A 19,603-nucleotide genomic window follows, 5' to 3' on the forward strand; every position below is an offset into this window, starting at 1 on the left:
TTCACATATATCAAAAATACAGTCAATTCCAGTTATTTGGGACACATCAGGACTAGTGCATTTTGGCCCGATTAAGTGGCTGCCTCAATTATCCGAAGTTTCACATAAATAGTTAAAAATACAATGTACCCCCCTTTACAATTAGTTCATTCTACGATGTGTAGTAAGCGCCGGTCTTTGTGATCACATTTGTGAATTGAATTTTAATTCTATTAAACAGCAATTCTAATTAGCGAAAATAGGAGGAATATTATCCACAGGCTATAAAAGCAAAGATATATTAAGCACAAATTTACCCTTTATTACCTTACCAATTAAAAAATTAAATGATACGTCAAATTCGGAAGAATATACGTGATAATCGGAATAATTAATACGTACTGTAATATGTACATATTACAGTACGTATTAGTAATTAAAGTACACATTACAGTACGTATTAACTAAACTAGTTGACATTTCTGTTCACTGATATTTGTGGATGGGGATTGAAAGAATGGAGTAACGAGTTACAAAGCTTTAAAAATAGGAATGAAGAGAAGATTCTAAAAATTAATTTTTTTTATATGATTGAAGATTCCATGGAAGTGTCAACACATTTCAGCACAATAACCCACAGAATTCCAGCTGTCAGTATTAATGCAAATTCAATAAGATTGAGTTTACTATCCGTTTATGATAGATTGCACTAACAGAAAAGCCCAATAAACAGGTGACTTCTAATTGTTTTTATTGTTTTATGGTTGTGACCTCCAGAAATCTGACCCAACTACGTGGTACGGTTGGAGACAGTCGCAGGATAATCTCCAGTGCTGCGGTCTCCTGTCCCGATTAAACGGCATTTTGTCCCAATTAAGCGATTAAACTCTGGCTATTTTCTCAACTGGGTTCTGTTTTTAAGATTTGTCCCAAATGAACAACTGCCTCAATTAACCGGAATCCACTGTATTTAATTATTGGAGCCCAGAGTCCTTTTCTAAAACTAACTTGACACAATGTAGCATGACTTAATGGAATACATGAATACAAGAAAATTATAGTGCACTATGGCCATATATGCTGATGAGCCAAATAAATCCCAATCAACCAACCAACTAACAAAAAAATTATGTCAAACAATGTTAATATTTCTTCTTCATGAATATTTTAGTTTCCAACAAATTATATGAATTCCACATTTCAATCCAATGAGTTCTGATTTCTCTACCATGTTAATTTTGATGATGTTATCAATGTATTGAGCCAATTTATATGTGGTCAATCCAATACACATATGATAGGATGTACACAAATGTTAGTTTTATGCAGTTTCAGCAATCTGTAGAATTTCAGTAGCTGATCCTCTGACATATGCAATTTCCAGTACACGTATTGCTCAATTTTCTTCTTACATAACCACCTATACAGGAGAGGGAGAGTTCATCTTGTTTTCTAACCCAACCAGGGAGTTGTGCCTAATAATTTTGTGTGTTATCATTTAACAATTTTATGACTTCCATTGCATTATACAATTAAAATACAATAGAGCAGAATTTACCTCAATGCTTTTTTGTAGAATACTTCACAACAACACCCTACTGAATTCAATTGGATGTAAAATTATTTCTCAATGGCTTCCTTCCTTCAAAGACATATGAATGGTCCAATGTATCTGCAATCGATAGTCAAGATCTCCCAACCCGAACCAAACCAATAATAAACTCTGAGTGCCAAAAGACATTATGTCTAATAATAAAATTATTAAAAATGATCGTGGTGTATACAAGTTAAAATCATTAAACCAATTTTGAAAAACTTCCTTCCTAAAATGGACCAGGGGTTTTATACGGTCTGTCTAGGTCACAGGATAGAAGTAACACAAAATAAGTTAGTGGGAATTTCTAAAACATTCAAGATTATTTAATATCTTGGCATATGGAAGCAAACGACCACGAATCCGATATGAGAAATGGGAGATGTACATTAATGGAATTCTCATATAATTTGATTTCCAGAGTTTCTGCGATTAACAATTTAGTGTAGTAAGTATTTCGGACTTGTTTCAAATAAAAAGGTGTGATTTTCGTTGATGGCATGGAAAGCTAATTCTGATGCACCTGCCCTCTAGACGCACATACTGAAGCTTAATGTTGTTTCATTCTCATATTCATCATACATCTTGTTAACCCTTGATACAATGAATCATATTCCCTACATGAAATGTTGTATACTATGTTGTTTATCTGTGTCGAAAATATTGATTGATTGTTTAGTTCAGTATGTAATTTTCGAATGGGTCTAGGCACAATTTTTAATTCTGTATTCCTGAAAAGACAATTAAGTTGTTTGTGTCACTGTTTGATGTACAGAACGGAAATAAAGTATCTACTGAAATTACTGCTATTGATTAGTTTTCATTTGTAGCTTATTTTTAGCTTGTATTTTAATCTGGTCAATGATAGAAAGAGGATAACCTCTATTTGAAAATCTATCAGTTATTGTTTGGATTTCATTGGTTAACAATAACTCCAATGTTGAATACTTATATGCATTCAGAAATTGGTTGAAAATAATAGATCATTTGTACACAAACAGATGATAGCTGTTGTAATGAAGGAACAAGCCCGTATTTGTCAGTTTCTGATAGATATTAAATTGGATACTGTTAATGTGACAGGTGAGTGCAAAATTTGAGAAATTTAATGATTTCTTTCACAGTTCTCCGTTTCAAGTGAAATGCAGTCTTGGGTGGATGTTATTGAATGAATGCAACATATTCTGAATAGTATTAGTGATACAATGAACATTGTCCAAGTATCTTCCATAATATCTAACTTGGGGTAAAAAAGGGTTCAAATATACATGTTCAATCGTGGAGAGCATTAGTAGAGGCATTTGATGCAAGAAAGCAAGCTTATACAACATCAGCACAAAAAAAAAAAAAAAAAAAAAAAAACCACTTCCACTTCACCCCTCTGTTTGTTCGAAATACCTGTCCAGCTGAGCCTTAAACTTATTTAGGCTATCAACTTCCACGACAAGGGATGGAAGTCTGTTCCACCAACCAACCACCCGCTGGTTAAAGGCAAATTTCCGCATGTCTATCCTATATCTGTCTTTCCTCAATTTGAATTTTTGCCCTCTCAGGTGATTATTCTGAGCAAGAGGAAGAATCCCATCAGCATTGAGCATGCTCAAACCATTCAAGGCTTTATACACCTCTATCAGATCACCTCGCTGGTGCCTAGTCTCCAGACACTGCAATTTACAAAATTTAAGTCTTTCTTCGTAAGAGCACCCCTTTGTTCCAGTCACTAATCTTGTTGCCCTTCTCTGTACTCGTTCCAGCAGCTCTACATCCTTCTTGAAATGAGGCCTCCAGACCTGTATACAGTACTCTAGGTGTGGCCTGACCATTGCCCTATACAAGGGAATAATCACCTCCTTATCCCTGCTAGAAAAATTCCTATATATCATTGACAATACACCATGAACTACTCTTGCAGCCCATCTGCATTGCTCAGAGAACTTCATATCTGCCTGCACAACCACCCCCAGGTCCCTTTCATTCTCTCCCACTGTCAGTGTAGTTCCACCCAGTTGATACGTTGCTCTGGGGTTGCTGTTTCCCATATGCAGTACTTTACATTTGTCAATGTTAAACTTCATTTTCCACCTCTCAGCCCATCTGCTCCACCTTTCCAGATCCTGTTGCAGCAGCACAGTGTCAGTAGTGTCCTTGACAACCCTGCCAACCTTCGTATCATCTGCAAACTTGGACATTAAGCCTGATATACCATCATCAATATCATTTATAAATACAGAAAACTATAATGGACCCAACACTGGACCCTGAGGGACTCCACTAATAACATTAGTCCACGATGAGCAGTGTCCATTGATTACCACTCTCTGTCTTCTCCCCCGATAAGAAACCGCTAAGGTTCAATCCCATTGGTAACCCAAAGATTTGTTTATATACCTTATCTTGAAATGTAACAAAATTAGCATCAATTAGGAGTTTAATCAAATGAAAAATTTCTTTAAAGGGAATTTTGGTGTGATTGATAGGTATAGTGTTATTACTTAACATGTCCCACACTACATCTAAAGTATACTCAATGTTTATGTTTGTGTACAGGGACTGTAAATTACACAACAATGTAATTGTTGTGTAATTTACAATTCTTCAAGCTATTAAATAGAGAATCATAATACTTTATGCCAAATAGTGAAGTATTCTACAAAAAATCATCGAGGTAAATTCCACTCTATTTCTATATAATATATAAATGTAGAACTCTTTGAGCATCATAGCTGTTTTTTATTTATCATAATTAAAATACTGAAGAGTAAAAATATATGTATGAAAAAATAAAAGCAACTGTTTATATTACATATACTTTTACTTTTCAGTATTTTAATTGTATAGTAATATGATTTTATTTCATTATTTTATTTATAGCAATTTTAGGTATTTTGAATTTCAATTGTACAGTATTTATATTTATTTATAAAATTTATGTAAATGGTGACTCAGCATTATTAAAGATTTTTAAATATAGTTGGTCAGAGTATGTGCACTAGGGACCAAATTATGGTGTTCATTGCACCATGCAAGGTAAGAATGCCATTTTTTGGTTGATGTTTGGCTAATGCACTTCCACTCTCTTTTCAAAATAGAGGCTGAGGTTGTGGAGCTCTGTAAACAGCAGACTCATACAGATGTCAACTCTTGTTGATGCCTTAAATTCCTAGTTGACATTTTGAAGGGGTTATACTACCCTTCCAATTATCTTGCACTTCCATTTCATAACATCACTGATGGTCAACTTTGGATGGTGTACACTGTCAGTAATTACATGAAACACAAGCCAGCAGTGTTACTTTTGACAATAAAACCTCCTCTTGAAATCAGTTAGCTTGGCTCTAAGTGTCATGATGAAAACAACTAACTTGTGCAGCTCATATGCTTTCCTTATATAATAATTTGAGCCACATGTTTATCTGGGAAAGTCGAATGGACTACGAAAGCAGGGTTGTTTATATATACATTTTTGGAGAGTGATTTAGCTGTGACAAGTACATGAACAGAAGCAAAAACCATGTGTTTAGAATGCAATTAGTATAAGCAATTATAAAGTACAAATTTTAACCACAATAAACTGAACACAATACAAAATGGGGGGGGGGATATGCGGTTAAAATACAGGCTTATTCAATTACTGCAGTGATAATATTGCATCAGTTATTTTGTGTAGGTCATGCTCTGTATTCCATAAATTTAGCCTTAAATCACAGCAATCTCTTTTCTCATGTGTGTGCATAGGCACATAGGTGCTTTTTTTTTTTTTTTAAGTGTGATGGTGAAAGTAACCCAATCTAATTTTTCTTTCTGCTGACAAAGACTGTAATACATTTGCTCATTCCAAATTTTCTAAACCTCATTATATACTTGCTTACCACCAATAAAAATAAAACAGTTTAAAATTAATACAATCAATAAAGCCATTTATGGAAGCAGACTGAAAAATAATATCTATTACTGTATAAATTTTGATGAACAAAAATAAATCAAAACAGATGAAACACATAGATATATAAAGGATTTACAACAAAAGGTAAGTATTTCTTCTGTCAAACCTTAAATAAACATGTACTTTTATCAAACACAAATAAAAAGGTGGTCTTTAATAAGAAACATAATTTTTTCATATGTCCCATATAACCCGATACATTTCATCCAGTGCCTAACAAGTTTTTGCAAGCAGTTTAAACAATTTTCTTTCACTTGAGAGATCAACCATCCCTTTATGGCTCCTTTAACATTTTCATTGGTGTGATATCTGTTGCTCGTTCTTTAAGCTTTGGAAACAAACAAACAAAAAAATAATAATAATAAAAAAGTTATGGGCCAAAGCTCAAATATAAGGATGATGTAAAACAAGTTTATATCCCAGCAAAGTAAAATCTCCTGCCAAAGCAACATCTACAGCAAGATTGCACATTATTATCACACTGAAGCAATGTGGCTGTATTGCCAAACATTGCTCATTTGATTATTTTTTTGAGCTTGTCCAAAATTCAGTGCAGTAACAACCACATGCTACGACTTTAAATTTTTTCAGATCTATAAAGATATTTCGTGGTGAAATTCATTGGATTGTGTTATGCACAGATCACAGTGGTAAATCCGTGATTCACCTTCAGTCATCATAATAATGCTTAAAAATGTATCAGTTTTGCATTTAAAATTAAACAAAAGTTGTTTACAAACTTCAAGTGGAGCACACTGTTTGAGCTGCACATTTGATGATGCTTCCATTCAAAACAGTATGACTTGTAAACGAACAAGCACACAGAAACACTACTGCACACATACTAACTAGAAACTATGAGCTACACTGCCGTATCACTTAGCTCTGTGGTTATGAACAAGGAGCCATTAATTTTCAATCTGCCCATGCAATTAAATAAAACATTATCTGTTGGCTTTTATCAACATATAAACAATAGTGGCAAAATTTTTAACAGATACTGGTGACCAGGCTATACTTAAATATGATCTATGAAATACTTGCCTATGTATGCTCACAAAGTTATGAGTTTTGAAGAGGAATTATATCACAGAGCCTAAAAAAACTGAACAACTAATGGATTACTTAAAGCTTTGGATGTATAAAGAATTAATAACAAAGGTAAATATTGCTTTCTTAATACTGTTATACTGACAGATACAGCTGGATTTTGATACATATATAGGTCCAGTAAAAAATCTATACTTTTCTGGTCCTTGTTTAAGAAGGAGGATAATTCAGAGTAATTCTAACCACTCTTCTTTCTGTATTATCCAAGCCCAACTGTATATATTACCTATGAGATTACAAAGGCCTTCTGATCAGCTACAGCCAGTGCTATTTCATGTACTAATATAAAAAAATTCATCTTACTTGCCCTAAATTACTCTATCAAGGCCACACCTTGAGTAATGCATATAGGTTTGGAGCCCTCATTTTAGGAAGGATGTAGAGCTGCAGGAACAAGTATAGAGAAGAGCAACGAGATTGGTGAGGGGAACAAAGGAGTGCTGTTACAAAGAAAACTTAAGTTCTGCAAATTGCAGCATCTGGAGACTAGGGGTGTGTGAAGTGATGTGATTGAGGTGTATAACGCTTTGTTGTTGTTTTTGTTTGTTTATTTGGTTTTTATGAGCATTAGCAACTAAGGCCATATTGCTCCGGGATATGCGGTGGTCATTCCCTGACCTTTCCGCATCCTCCGTATTTGGTGGTGACGGGCTCGAACCCCGGTCTAATCAAGAAGCGTGTGCTACGCACTGCTGGCTATGGAGGCACCATAACACTTTGAATGGTTTGAGCAAGCTCAATGCTGATGGGATTCTTCCTCTTGCTCAGATGAGCACATGAGGTGGGGGTGGAATTCAAACTGATGAAGAATGGTTACAGAATAGATGTGCTGAACTTTGCCTTTAGCCAGCGGGGGGTTGATTGCTGGAACAAACTTCCATCTGTTGGTGCAAAAGTTGATAACTTATATAAATTCAAGGAAAAACTGGACATAGACAGGTAAAAAAAAAACTGTATAAGCTTGCTTTCTTGTATCATATACCTCTACTATACACTTATCACAAAAAATTTTTTTTTTAAATTAATAAATAAATTACGTAACTACATTTAAATGCCAACATTACTACTCAACATTACAACTCAACATGCTACTCATCAAAAATGAGTAGCATCTTATCAAATAAATAGACATCTCTTAAAAATAACTACAAGCTCTGCTGAAGCAGATATAACAACTTAGCAAAGAACATTCTTTATTGTTTAAAAAGTCACATAACATATCCACCATCTCTCCCAAATTCTATTCTTCAGCAATTCAAATATCTTCATGATTAATGATATACTCCCTATTTTGATAACACACAAACTATTAAACAGCAGTAACAAAGAAAAAAAAATAAGATAGAGCACTGAACAAACCTCCTCCAGTATCCGTTGGTTCTGGAGCCCAACTAAGAGTAGGTATGTTAACATCTTGTTCTCTACTATCAAGACCTGCAAGGCTGCGGGCTGCTGATGTAGCTCTCCTCATCATTTCTCGCAATGATACACTGCTGTGAAAAAAAAAATATATATATATATTATTAAAGTAAGTGTTCTGTAATCCACATAGATAAATTATCTAATAGCAAAATATGACTGCATAATTTTTTTTTTGTATACTGTTATATAAAAAATTTTTAGATCAGTGTGAAAAACTAATATCCCTCCTATATGAAATGAAACATCATGATGTTTCAGAATTAAATTATAAATAATGGCTTGAAAAGTTGCAGAAAATTTATATGTCACTAGTTATAGTGTTTGAATCAAAAATCACTATAACTAAAGAAAAAGGAAATAATGAACTTTGTTTATAATAATGTCAAAAAAGGCCACAAATTTTATGCAATATTCCTTCACCGTTTTTAGACTTGCCTCTTGCATAAAACCCAATGGTCGGCCCTCTAACCACTTCTCAACTTCAGCACAAAATGGCACCCTTTCCAATGTTTTTCCAGTGCAGGAAACAGGCAATGATTCAAGATAAGATAAGAAGTCACTTCAGCAATGAGGTCATAATGGAGGCCAACATATTAAATGTATAGGAAAATCAAAGGTCAAAATAACTTTTTGAATTAAGATATCAGGAAAAAATAGAAGTCAGCTAAACAGGCACAATGTTTTAATTTAGGGAAACAGTTTCTTAGTTGTGTAGATAGAATTTAGAAAATAACAACTAAAGCAGAGACACTAATTATTACATGTTTTAAAGGTTAATGGTGTGTTCTATTATCTATCATTTTGAGCTTCTTTCTCCTCTTCAAATGTCAACTGGTGGTACCATCTCTGTATGATGTCCCAAATATGTGACTAACATAATTAATTTTACTATGTGGAGTTATATTATGAATTACTGAGACATACAGGAGGAGGAGGTCAAAATAGTGGAAACACCCGATGTGAAAGTAGTAGTTCTTGTACCAACAATTTGTTCTCTTTGGAATTCAGATAGGTTGGTCATTTTCTTCATATACCTTTTTATATCGCCTCTAAATAAACACATTCTTGTAATGGCAGAATGTGTTTATTTAGAGGCAATATAAAAAGGTATATGAAGAAAATGACCAACCTATCTGAATTCCAAAGAGAACAAATTGTTGGTGCATGTTTATCAGGGGCATCGTGACTAAAACTGCTGATTTGTTTAATGTATCCAGAGCAGCTGTATTGAAAACTACATTTGCCAAGTATGGAAAAATAAAATTTGATAGGGCAAATTGTGGCAAAAAATCAAAGTTGACTAAAGGAGACTGCCGGACACTGAAAAGGATTGTAACCAAAAAACATAAAACTACTGCCTAAAAAGTAACTGCAGAACTTAAAGCGAGTCTCAGCAATCCAATTTCTAAGAAAACAGTTTGGTGAGAACTTCGCAAAGCTGAAATTTATGGCAGAACCACTATTGTCAAGCCACTTATTACTGGTGGTAATGTTATAAAAAAAGGATTAAATGGTAGAAGGAGCACAAAAAGTGGACACTTCATAACTGATTTACATTTAATTTGGTTTACAGCCATCAAAATGGCTTGTAATTTGGCAGTAAAAATACTATATCTTTTTGGAGTTGTTGGATGAGGGTATTATCTTCAAAATGAATTGCAGCTCGTACACATCTGTTTTTGACCAATCAGTATACAGGGTGTCTCAAAAATATTGGTACAAACGTTTAGGGGAAGTAAGTGACAACTAAAGGAATGTGAATCGCATAGGATCCCATAACCAGAAACGTCACTGTAAGTCGGTACACGGTGCTGTTCATCAGTTTGCGAGAGGGAAAATTTCTGGTTTACTCATTCAAGCAGTAGTCGCCGCACAAAGAGCATGCATCGAAATATGAACTGTTAGCTGGCAGACATGCACCTAGTGCATGGATTAGCAGAGGGGCCCACACGGTGTGCGCCCCCACGCGGCACAACCTCGCTTCGAAATAAATGTGTGGGCAGGTATGGTCGATGACTGCTTAGTCAGCCCGTACCTGTTACCATCCCGCATGAACTCCGCTAAATATCGGATCTTTCTTGAACAAGTTCTACCAGGGTTACTTGACAATGTTCCAGCAAATGTGAGATGCAACATTTCGTTCCAACATAAGGGGGTGCCTGCCCATTATGGAAGGTGTGTTCGTGACCATTTGAACAGGCGTTTTGGGCATTGACGGATTGGCCGTGGTGGACCTGTTGCCTGGCCCCACACTCAACTGATTTATCGAGCCTTGACTTCTTTCTGTGGGGGCCCTCAAATCTATCGTGTATGAATCACCTGTGGAGATGGAAATGGATCTTGTGGCAAGACTCGTCTGCGCTGCTGCTACTGTCAAAGAAACTCCAAGTGTGTTCGACCATGTCACACATGCATCACGTCTCATGGTGGAACCTTCGTGCATTTGTTGTAACATCATGAAATGCATCCATCTCATACTCCATTGTTAACAGTACGTCAAATAAATGTTTGCCACTAATTACTGTCTTGTGTTATTTCTGCTTCTTGTGCCTCTGCTACTACTTTCCCATGAAGTTTCCGGTTATGGGTTCCTATGCGATTCACATTCCTTTAGATGTTACCTACCTCCCCTAAATGTTTGTACCAATATTTTTGAGACACCCAGTATAAGAAAGTGTTTTGTGCTTATTGGAGTTTCTATGCTGCATGTAGCTACTGGTAGTTTGTTCTTAATAGAATTGTTTATCCACAGGACTGAAAATACAGATCACATACAAGTTGAACTATATTCCATGGTAGAATGATCTGTGCAATCATAGTAACTGTGTTGCCATAATTAAGCTCTTGGCTTAACAGTAAATCTTTTAGATGGATGTTGGCGGATCAGTTCATTCGTGGATGAGAGCTTGATATATGTTTTCCCAGTTACACGGAAACAAAAAAGTCTCTATCTGGATGATCAGTGATAGATTTTATCTCGATGGCATAGTGTAATAACAAGTTCTGTCATCTATTCTATGCTATGGTGAAGGTTATTAAGCTTCTGCATAAAGGCTTGTATAGGTGCAGTGTGCGGAAAACACCAAGTGCTATATGGAGTGGACTGTGGTGTATGGGGTCCAACCACCTCGGTGCAATTGGTTTTGCTGAGTGATAAACAGGTACTCCATAATCTAGCTTGGAACAAACTACTGCTCGATAAAGTTTAAGAAGTGTACATCGATCTGCTCTCCAAGCTGTTGCAGAAAGGACTTTGAGTACATTTAATTTATTCAGGCCGGCAAGTCTGAGTTGTTTAATATGTTCAAGAAAAGTTAGTTTCTTATCCAAGATAAGCCCTAAGAATCTTATGCTTGATACTATTAGGGATCATATGTATGTCGTAGATATACAGGTCGACTATCACTAATCCGGTTCCACCGCTAATTCTGACATAATTTCCGCGAATGTAATTTCAAATTTCCTGGGTCGGCACACCGATCTGCCGCTACTGTTTTGGTGGCGTTGGTTGTAGCATCAGCTGTTGGCCCAAACTTGTAAACACTGGCAAGTCATTCCCACTTTTTTTTTTTCTGCATTTATTATTATAACCTGCTCACATTTAGCCCCAGCGATGGTTCCAATGCATAAAGGAAGTGCCTCTTGTGGTGTAAAGCGCAAACACCGTACATTGTCCATAAAAGATGAAGTTGAATTTCTGAAAAAAACTCTACAGCGGTGTGTCTGTGAGAAGTTTAACTCTGCTTAACTGTAAATTCCAGCAATTTCTCTCAGTTCCTCTTATTTTAGTAATTTTCTTTTAGCCATTCCTTTTTAGATTTTTTTTTTTTTTTTTTTTTTTTTTACAACACTTGTACAAACTTGCGGAAAAACACAACACAATATGATGGATAATACAGCACACTAATGAACTTGTTTTCACAAAATCTCTAACAATACTAAAAAACTTATTGTGACGTTTATGAGTTTATTTTATCACAATTAGTTTTACTGCAGCGCTCACCGCGCATGCAATAAACTAATCACAAACGACCTTCATGTGTATGCTGTAATAGTGTCACACGTATGTGGCTGACACAGCCTCTCAAGAAATAAAGTAACCTACTGGGCCACATCGGCCACATATATGCAACATAAAAAAAAAAAAAAAAAAAAAAACTTTTTTTTTTTTTTTTTTTTTTTTTTGATATTTTAAGCGAAAAAAAGACAACCCTGACATTACAATATTTATTTTAGAATTACTAATCAAATTATTTGCTAAATATTTTTTGGCTGCTGAGGAATTTTTTCTTAAACTAGCTTGGCAGTCAATGTGTTAAAGGTAGGATGAGGTTAGCTGTTGGGTAAGCTGTATGTTCTAAAATAACCACCAGTGATCTGGCAAACTAACTAACACACCACAGGTCCCAACACTGCTGGATTAGCGATAGTCGACCTGTATTTAGGAAAATGTCTACACGATCCAAGATAATATAGATTTAGATTAATTCTATAATGCCAAGCCATATCATGAGCCTTTTCTATATCGAAACAGATCATGATGTGATGTTCTTTTTCGATAATGGCATTCTGTGCTGGGTTGAGAAGGTTATTATTATTCAAAAACCATGTTAGGTGAGTGTTGATAATATTTTCCATAACTTTTCCTAGGCAACTTGTTACAGCTGTTGGATGGTAGTTGCATGGGCCAGAGAGAGAGATCTTTCCCAGGATTTGGAACAGCTAGAATTATTGCACAATGCGAACTGTCTGAAAACTGGTTTTCTCAGAAGATTTTGAAATACAGTTCTAGTAATGCCATTTGGGATTGATTATCAAGTTGCTTTAACATCATACAGTGAATTTGGTCTGGTCTGACAGCACTTTGCTTTTTAATTCATGGAACATTAAAGGAAGGTTGTACTGTTCATCAGTCGTTTAGGAAAATTTCAATTTGTGTTTTTCTATTCTTAACATACATTTGAAAACTAGGAGTATATGAGGTGGTTGCTGATGTTTTGGCAAAGGTTTTTCCCGCTACATTGGCTATTTCTGAAGGCCCTGCAGTGATTTGTCTGTTCCAGTTTAGGATTGGAGTTGGATTAATCTGGTATCTGACATTTATTTTGATGATTTTATTCCAGACAATCTGAGATGGTGTGGAACTTGTTCATATGGATGCAAATTTTATCCAGGATGCTTTCCTGCTGGCTCTTCTAACATATCTAACTCTTGATTGTGCCTTCTTGAACAAAATGAGGTTCCCTGTAGTTGGATATCTTTGAAAAGCATTCAAGGTTTCATTTCCCTCTCTTCCAGCCTGTAAACATTCTTCATTCCACCATGAATTTGGATAAGTTGGGAAGTATGCTGATGTTTTTGGAATAGTCTGCTCAGCATATGATACTGCTGCATTTAATGGTTTTTGCTTGATAGTATCTGCTTTTAAATAGTTTTGCAATAGATTTATATGTTTCCCTATCTGCTTGATTTATTTTCAATCTGGGATTTCTACATGACTGGCATGTGGTTTCTAATGCCATGGTAATGATTACTAGATAGTGATTGCTACTGAGAAGATCACTGTGTACTGACCAATCAAGTATCGGAAATAATGTTGGAGAATATATAAGCAGGTCAATAGCTGTGTTATTTCCTCATGGAAGATGTGTATATGTATATGTGTTATCATTCAACAAGGCTAATTCATTCTCTTCTATTCATTTTTCAATTTGTCTTCCTCTTCAGTCTATGGTTGTGTTACCCCATACAGGGCTGTATCTGTTGAGGTTTGGTGGCACATAAAATATTATAACTGTTATGAAGGATCTCGTGGTTAAGTGTACTGCAACAGCTTCAAGGGTCATGTTTAGCAGGTCAACCTGGAAAGAAATATGAGAATTTACTAATATTGCCATGCCAACACAGATCATGCTGCCTGTTACTCTGTCTTTTCAATATGCCGTATAGTTCTTTACTGAGGTAGAGATTTAAGGTATAGGCTATGTTTCTTGTAGGCAAAGACAGTGGAGCATGCTGTATAATGAGATTGTATATAGTATTAATAAAGGCCATGTGGTGCAAGGAAGCCTAAGGCTTATGCTGGACTAGCAAAAAAAAAATATATAAAAAATTTTAAAAAATAATAATAATAATAATAAAATTTAAAAAAATAAATTAATAAAAGAAAAGGAAATAGACAATCTATGCATTTCCCATCTCCCAATAGGTACTATCCAGCTGACCTTTGAATTTTCCCAAACTGCCAGCCTCTGCCACCCATGTAGGTAATTTATTCCAGTAATTTATAACTCGCTGGCTAAAATAAAACTTCCTGCAATCCAGTCTAACCACTTCCCCTGTAACTTGAATTTATGGCCTCTAGTTCTAGAATCATTTATAACCATGAAAATTTCTTTCTCATTCGTTTTACCTATGCCTCTCAGAGGCTTTAACACCTCAGTCAAGTCTCCAAGCTGTGCAACCCACATATTCGAAGTCTTTCCTCATGTGGACGAGCAGTGCAGACGAGCTGCACTCTGAGCAGTGCAGACGAGCTGCAAGAGTAGCTCATGGTGTCTTGTCAATGATATACAGGAATTTTTCTAGCAGAGATAAGGAGGTGATTATTCCCTTGTATAAGGCAATGGTTAGGCCACATCTTAAGTACTGTATACAGGTCTGGAGGCCTCATTTCAAGAAGGATGTAGAGCTGCTGGAACGGGTACAGAGAAGGGCAACAAGATTAGTGAATGGAACAAAGGGTTGCTCTTACGAAGAAAGGCTTAAGTTTTGCAAATTACAGAGTCTGGAGACTAGGCACCGGCGAGGTGATCTGATAGAGGTATATAAGGCTTTGAATGGTTTGAGCATGCTCAATGCCAATAGGATTCTTCATCTTGCTCAGAATAATCACCTCAGAGGGCATAAATTCAAATTGAGGAAGGATGGATGTCGGATAGATGTGCGGAAATTTGCCTTTGGCCAGCGGGTGGTTGGTTGGTGGAACCGACTTCCATCACTTGTTGTTGAAGTTGATAGCCTAAACAAATTTAAAGCTCAACTGGACAGGTATTTCGAACGAACGGAGGGGTGAAATGGGAGTGGTGTGTGTGTTTTTTTTTTTTTTTTTTTTTTTTGGCTGATGCTGAATAAGCTTGCTTTCTTGCATCATATGCCTCTAGTAATGCTAATGCTAATGCTAATGGACACACTTAAGAAAATTAAGAAAAGACAGATGTAGAATAGATGTGCGGAAATTTGCCTTTAGCCAGCGGATGGTTAATTGCTGGAACAAACTTCCATCTGTCGTTGTGGAAGTTGATAGGTTGAATAAATTTAAGGAGGAACTGGACAGGCATTTGGAGGGAATGGTGTGGATTTTTTTTTTGGCTGATGCTGCATAAGCTCATACACTTGCTTTCTTGCATCACATGCCGCCACTACCACTACTACTTCTGCCAATCTCACAAGGCAAGTTACCCACCTATGGAACCTTTCAAGAAGCTTGATGTCTTTTTTTTTTAGGTGTGGCGACCATACTTGAACACAATATTCCAAGTGTGGTCTATCATGTTTGTTAGTGCAGAATCCTCTGCAGTTCCACTGGATTATGGTTTTCATTATTTGGTTTTGGAGGAGTTTTCAGACTGTTTCCTAGACACTGTTTTATTTTAAATCTTTCAAACATAGGTTTCCCCTTTTTAGGGTAATACCTGGTTTACTGGTATCCATCTCCTCATTTGCAAAAATCTCTAGTACTGATTCATCTGCTTGATTGGTCCCTTGTCTCCATTTGTTCAGTTGGGTTGGCTTCTGGCTCATGACATTACATTTTTCTATAAGGGTTTTTTCATTTCTGAGTTTTTGCATCAGAAGCTATGGATAGTGGTGTGTTGGTGAGTTTCTTTTGAAGTTTTGGCTGGGATGTTATAAGTAGTGCTAAGTGCCTAGTCTGAAAAGGACTTCATGGAAGAACTGTGAAATCTGTTTGGGTATCTATTGTAAGCCAATTTCTCATGACCTGTGCATAGGAAGGCCTGTTTATGATAGACAGGAGTACAGTTCTCTTCGCTTCTTGTTGTGACACAGTGTTCTACTTTATGTCGTTATATTTGCTTTTCTTTTTTCCAATATTCACAGTTTTTTGGAATAGGCAGAAACCCCTCTTGCAGTTTGGACTTTTCAGTTGCTTGGTTGGACAGTTCTGATTGGTGTGTTCCTGAGATTCATACTTAGAGCAGATGACAACTCCATATCATGCCATTTGTGAATGACCATACTTCTAGCATTTAAAGCAACAGAGAGGATTCAGGATATATGGTCTGATGTTACAATTTAGATATCCAACCTTCACTAATGTAGGTGATTTGGGAGTGTTAAAGGTCAGAATGAGATTTCTGGTTGGGGTAATTGTCTCATCTCTAGTAATCCTTCTCACAGCTATGACACCTTGATCTTTCAACTCGTTTTTAGTTTCTTCTTCTTTGGAGAAGCTGATAAGGTCTCATTCAGAAATTACTCCTTTCAATGTGTTCAGTATATTATGGGGAGAAACCTTTACTGGAATCCCACCAAATGTCATTTGAAATAGTTTTTCTGCATGCTTTGCATCTACTCTCTCAACTAGAATCCACCTAATTTCAATCGCTTAAGTGTTCCCGCCAAACTTTTTTTTTTTTTTTTTAGATATCTGAGGATGAAAAATGTTGACAGTTTCCCTTTTGGCTGTTCTGTCACAGATTTGAGGACAATAAAAGTAGGTGCATGAAGCAAATGTCATGTCCTTTTTTGTTTTTTAGTAACAATAGTCTCATTATCCCTCATTTTTCAAACTCAACAGAGTCAGAGCTTTTGGATCTGTGTTGTGATGGTTGGATCACTCATGTCTACTCATTTTAGCTCTGAAAGTGAGAGCCCTTCTTCTCAGTTTTCTGCCCCACCATGGGGAGGTAGGAGTGGTACCACCTAGTGACCAAGCACAAGCATATTAGTAGTTAGTGAGATTAGTGTACATAAAAGAAAGATGTCTTTCCTTTTTAGGCATTTTTGCTGATACTTTTTGCACTTATATATGTACAGTAGAGAATTTGCTAAAAACCCTAGTAATAGATAGTACTCTATCACTATAGAAATCATCTTATAATCACAGAGAAACCACCTGATCACTAGAAATGTTTAGCACTTGGGGCCTCCACTGCAAGATGGGATTGTGATTGAGAGCATTGTTTGTAGTTTATACATAATTGGATAGTGAATCCCTGTAATGTGAATCGCTGACTATTCTATGTTTGTATATACCACATAGTGCAGAAACAGATGAAAACATATCTATGACTATGTTTACTGCAGAAAAATCTATGTTATCTATGTTTACTGCAGAAAAATGCACATAGGTACATGAACCAGTATTTAACATGGTGAGGGATGTGCTTACTTAATAAGAATTCAATTATTTACTCTGTTATCCATTTGAGGAGCTCCCTATAAGAGACAATGCCCATTAAAATCTACTAATAAACAGAAAGGAGTTGGTAACTGCAATACAAGAGCATCAATTTCTTTAGAAGTAACTGTCAGATTTGGTGAGAAATATAGAGACAAAGGTTCTTGAGATTCCTATTGATATTCTAATGGTTACAGCTTCTAGGAATGTCTGCAAGGGATATGTTGAAAGAAACTGTTATCTGCCAGATGAGCTACACCCAGGACTGCCCAAAATTTGCAGGGCCCTTTTCATTATTTCTTTACCTCCAGAAGTTAAAAACAATACAGATATTATTGAAAGTGAGTATAACATAAAAATTACATTTTTAAATAATGTCCTATGTTTAATATCAAATGAAACATACACATTGAAAATGAAGTATATGTCCCACTTCTAACAATTTTCAAGTTGACTCACACAAGTGCTCTTGGAGTGACAATAACGTGGGTAAATAGACATTAAGACGGCGGTAGGCTCATTCATAGAAATGCAGAAAAGAAGAGGGGGATATTGTTATTTAGACCATTTGAGCACAGGGCTCTGTTCGACAGAACTAGTTGAACATGCTTGTGGCCAGCCCTGGCTACACCTCTGTGAGCAGAGGATGCATGGGATTCTATTCCACCAATAACAAGTATAGTTTTTAATAACATGAGCAAAGATAAAGATAATTTATCTTTGCTGGACTGTAGACCTTCACAATTCCACTGCAAGATGTGCTGCATTATTTGGTTTTAAAGAAGAGAGTTTTGTTTGTTTTTTAGAGGCAATTTGCTTATAATTGTCTATTTTTGTTTCTTTTTTTAGGAAGGGTTTAATGACCAGTATCCATATCTCCCTCTGCTTGGATCTCTAAAATTAGCTTGTCTTGATTACTTATATCATCTGTATCCATATAAGCCAGATGATGTAGTTTCTTCCCAGTTGAGTCACAGTCTTTGCAATTTGAATGCTGTTTAGGCATAATTTGAGAAGTAGATGGTACACTAAGTAGGATGGAAACTGGAGCATTATTAGCTTGGTCAACTGATTTTTGTTATTCTGAGATCTTCTCATGACCAGTCTACCAATAAATACATTCAATGAGATGGAAACTTCTGTTTGGGTTGCTAGTGATTGTTGCTTTTGGACGGTAATGGCATATGTAATTTTGGCTTTAGAAGTAGTACTTATTTTCTCACCTCCTGATATGTTCAAATTCATATTTTGTATTTTCTTCCAAAGTTTCTAATATTCACAAGCTTTAGTTAGAGTAGGCTGCATGTTGCCATTTCAGTTTGAGCAAAGGGAGTTGCTATGGTACATTCTTCTTTTATGCATTCCTTTGACTCACAATGTTGGTAAACCATGTAAACAACGTTAGTATTTGTAACACTGTATCAGATTTGGAATAGATGGGCAAATGTGACAATTTAAGTAACCTGCTATCACTGTACTAGACAAATTTGGAGAGCTGAAGGATATTATGAGTTGTTCCAACTCATAATATCCTTCTTTTTGTATGTGTGATTTCTGATCTTTTAATTCCTGAGCCATTTCATCTTCAGCTACATCCATCAGATCCCATTCCACTATGACTCCTTTACAAGAGTTTAAAATAGAATTGGAGTAACTAGGACAGAAATTCTGTCAATGGCGGTCAGCTTTAGCATAGATTCCAAATGGACTGATCTTATGGATTGACAAGTAAGTCCCCTGACTGTATATAATCTTTGACAAGTAAATAATCTTCTTACCATCTTGGGAGCTCCAGCAACATTTTCCAAAATTTTGGATAAGTAATGGAGATAATCTGCACATGGGTTGATAACGCAGGTTCCGTGCCTTGCCAAGGAGTAGGACCACTTGGTCGCCAAGCAGAGGTTAGTAGCGGTAATTTAAATTAAAGAAAATGGGGACATTCCTTTCTTAGTTCTTTTAAGAAAGTAGCAAAAAAAAAACCAAGGAAAACAATGGAAATCACTCTATAAAGTGACAGTGATCACCTGGTAATTCAAAGAGAACGACTGTAGAACAGATGTGTGGAAATTTGCCTTTAGCCAAAGAGAGTAACATTGAATGAATTTCCATTTATTGCTATTGAAATGGA

The 19,603-nt window shown here is 35.9% G+C and overlaps 1 protein-coding gene across 2 annotated transcripts in view; it reads right to left on the reverse strand.

Annotated features, from left to right (window-relative positions):
* hyd (E3 ubiquitin-protein ligase hyd) overlaps positions 1-19,603 on the reverse strand; it is a 670,489-nt gene that overhangs the window by 370,313 nt on the left and 280,573 nt on the right. For both annotated transcript variants that reach the window (XM_090375987.1, XM_090375986.1), the window contains exon 21: positions 7,986-8,119. In XM_090375987.1, coding sequence (XP_090232113.1) covers positions 7,986-8,119 — 134 coding nt within the window. The remainder of the gene's footprint in view (positions 1-7,985; positions 8,120-19,603) is intronic.

Source organism: Mastigoproctus giganteus, chromosome 6, assembly GCF_048544385.1.
Source record: "Mastigoproctus giganteus isolate SK-2022 chromosome 6, ASM4854438v1, whole genome shotgun sequence".
Lineage (NCBI taxonomy): Eukaryota > Metazoa > Arthropoda > Arachnida > Uropygi > Thelyphonidae > Mastigoproctus > Mastigoproctus giganteus.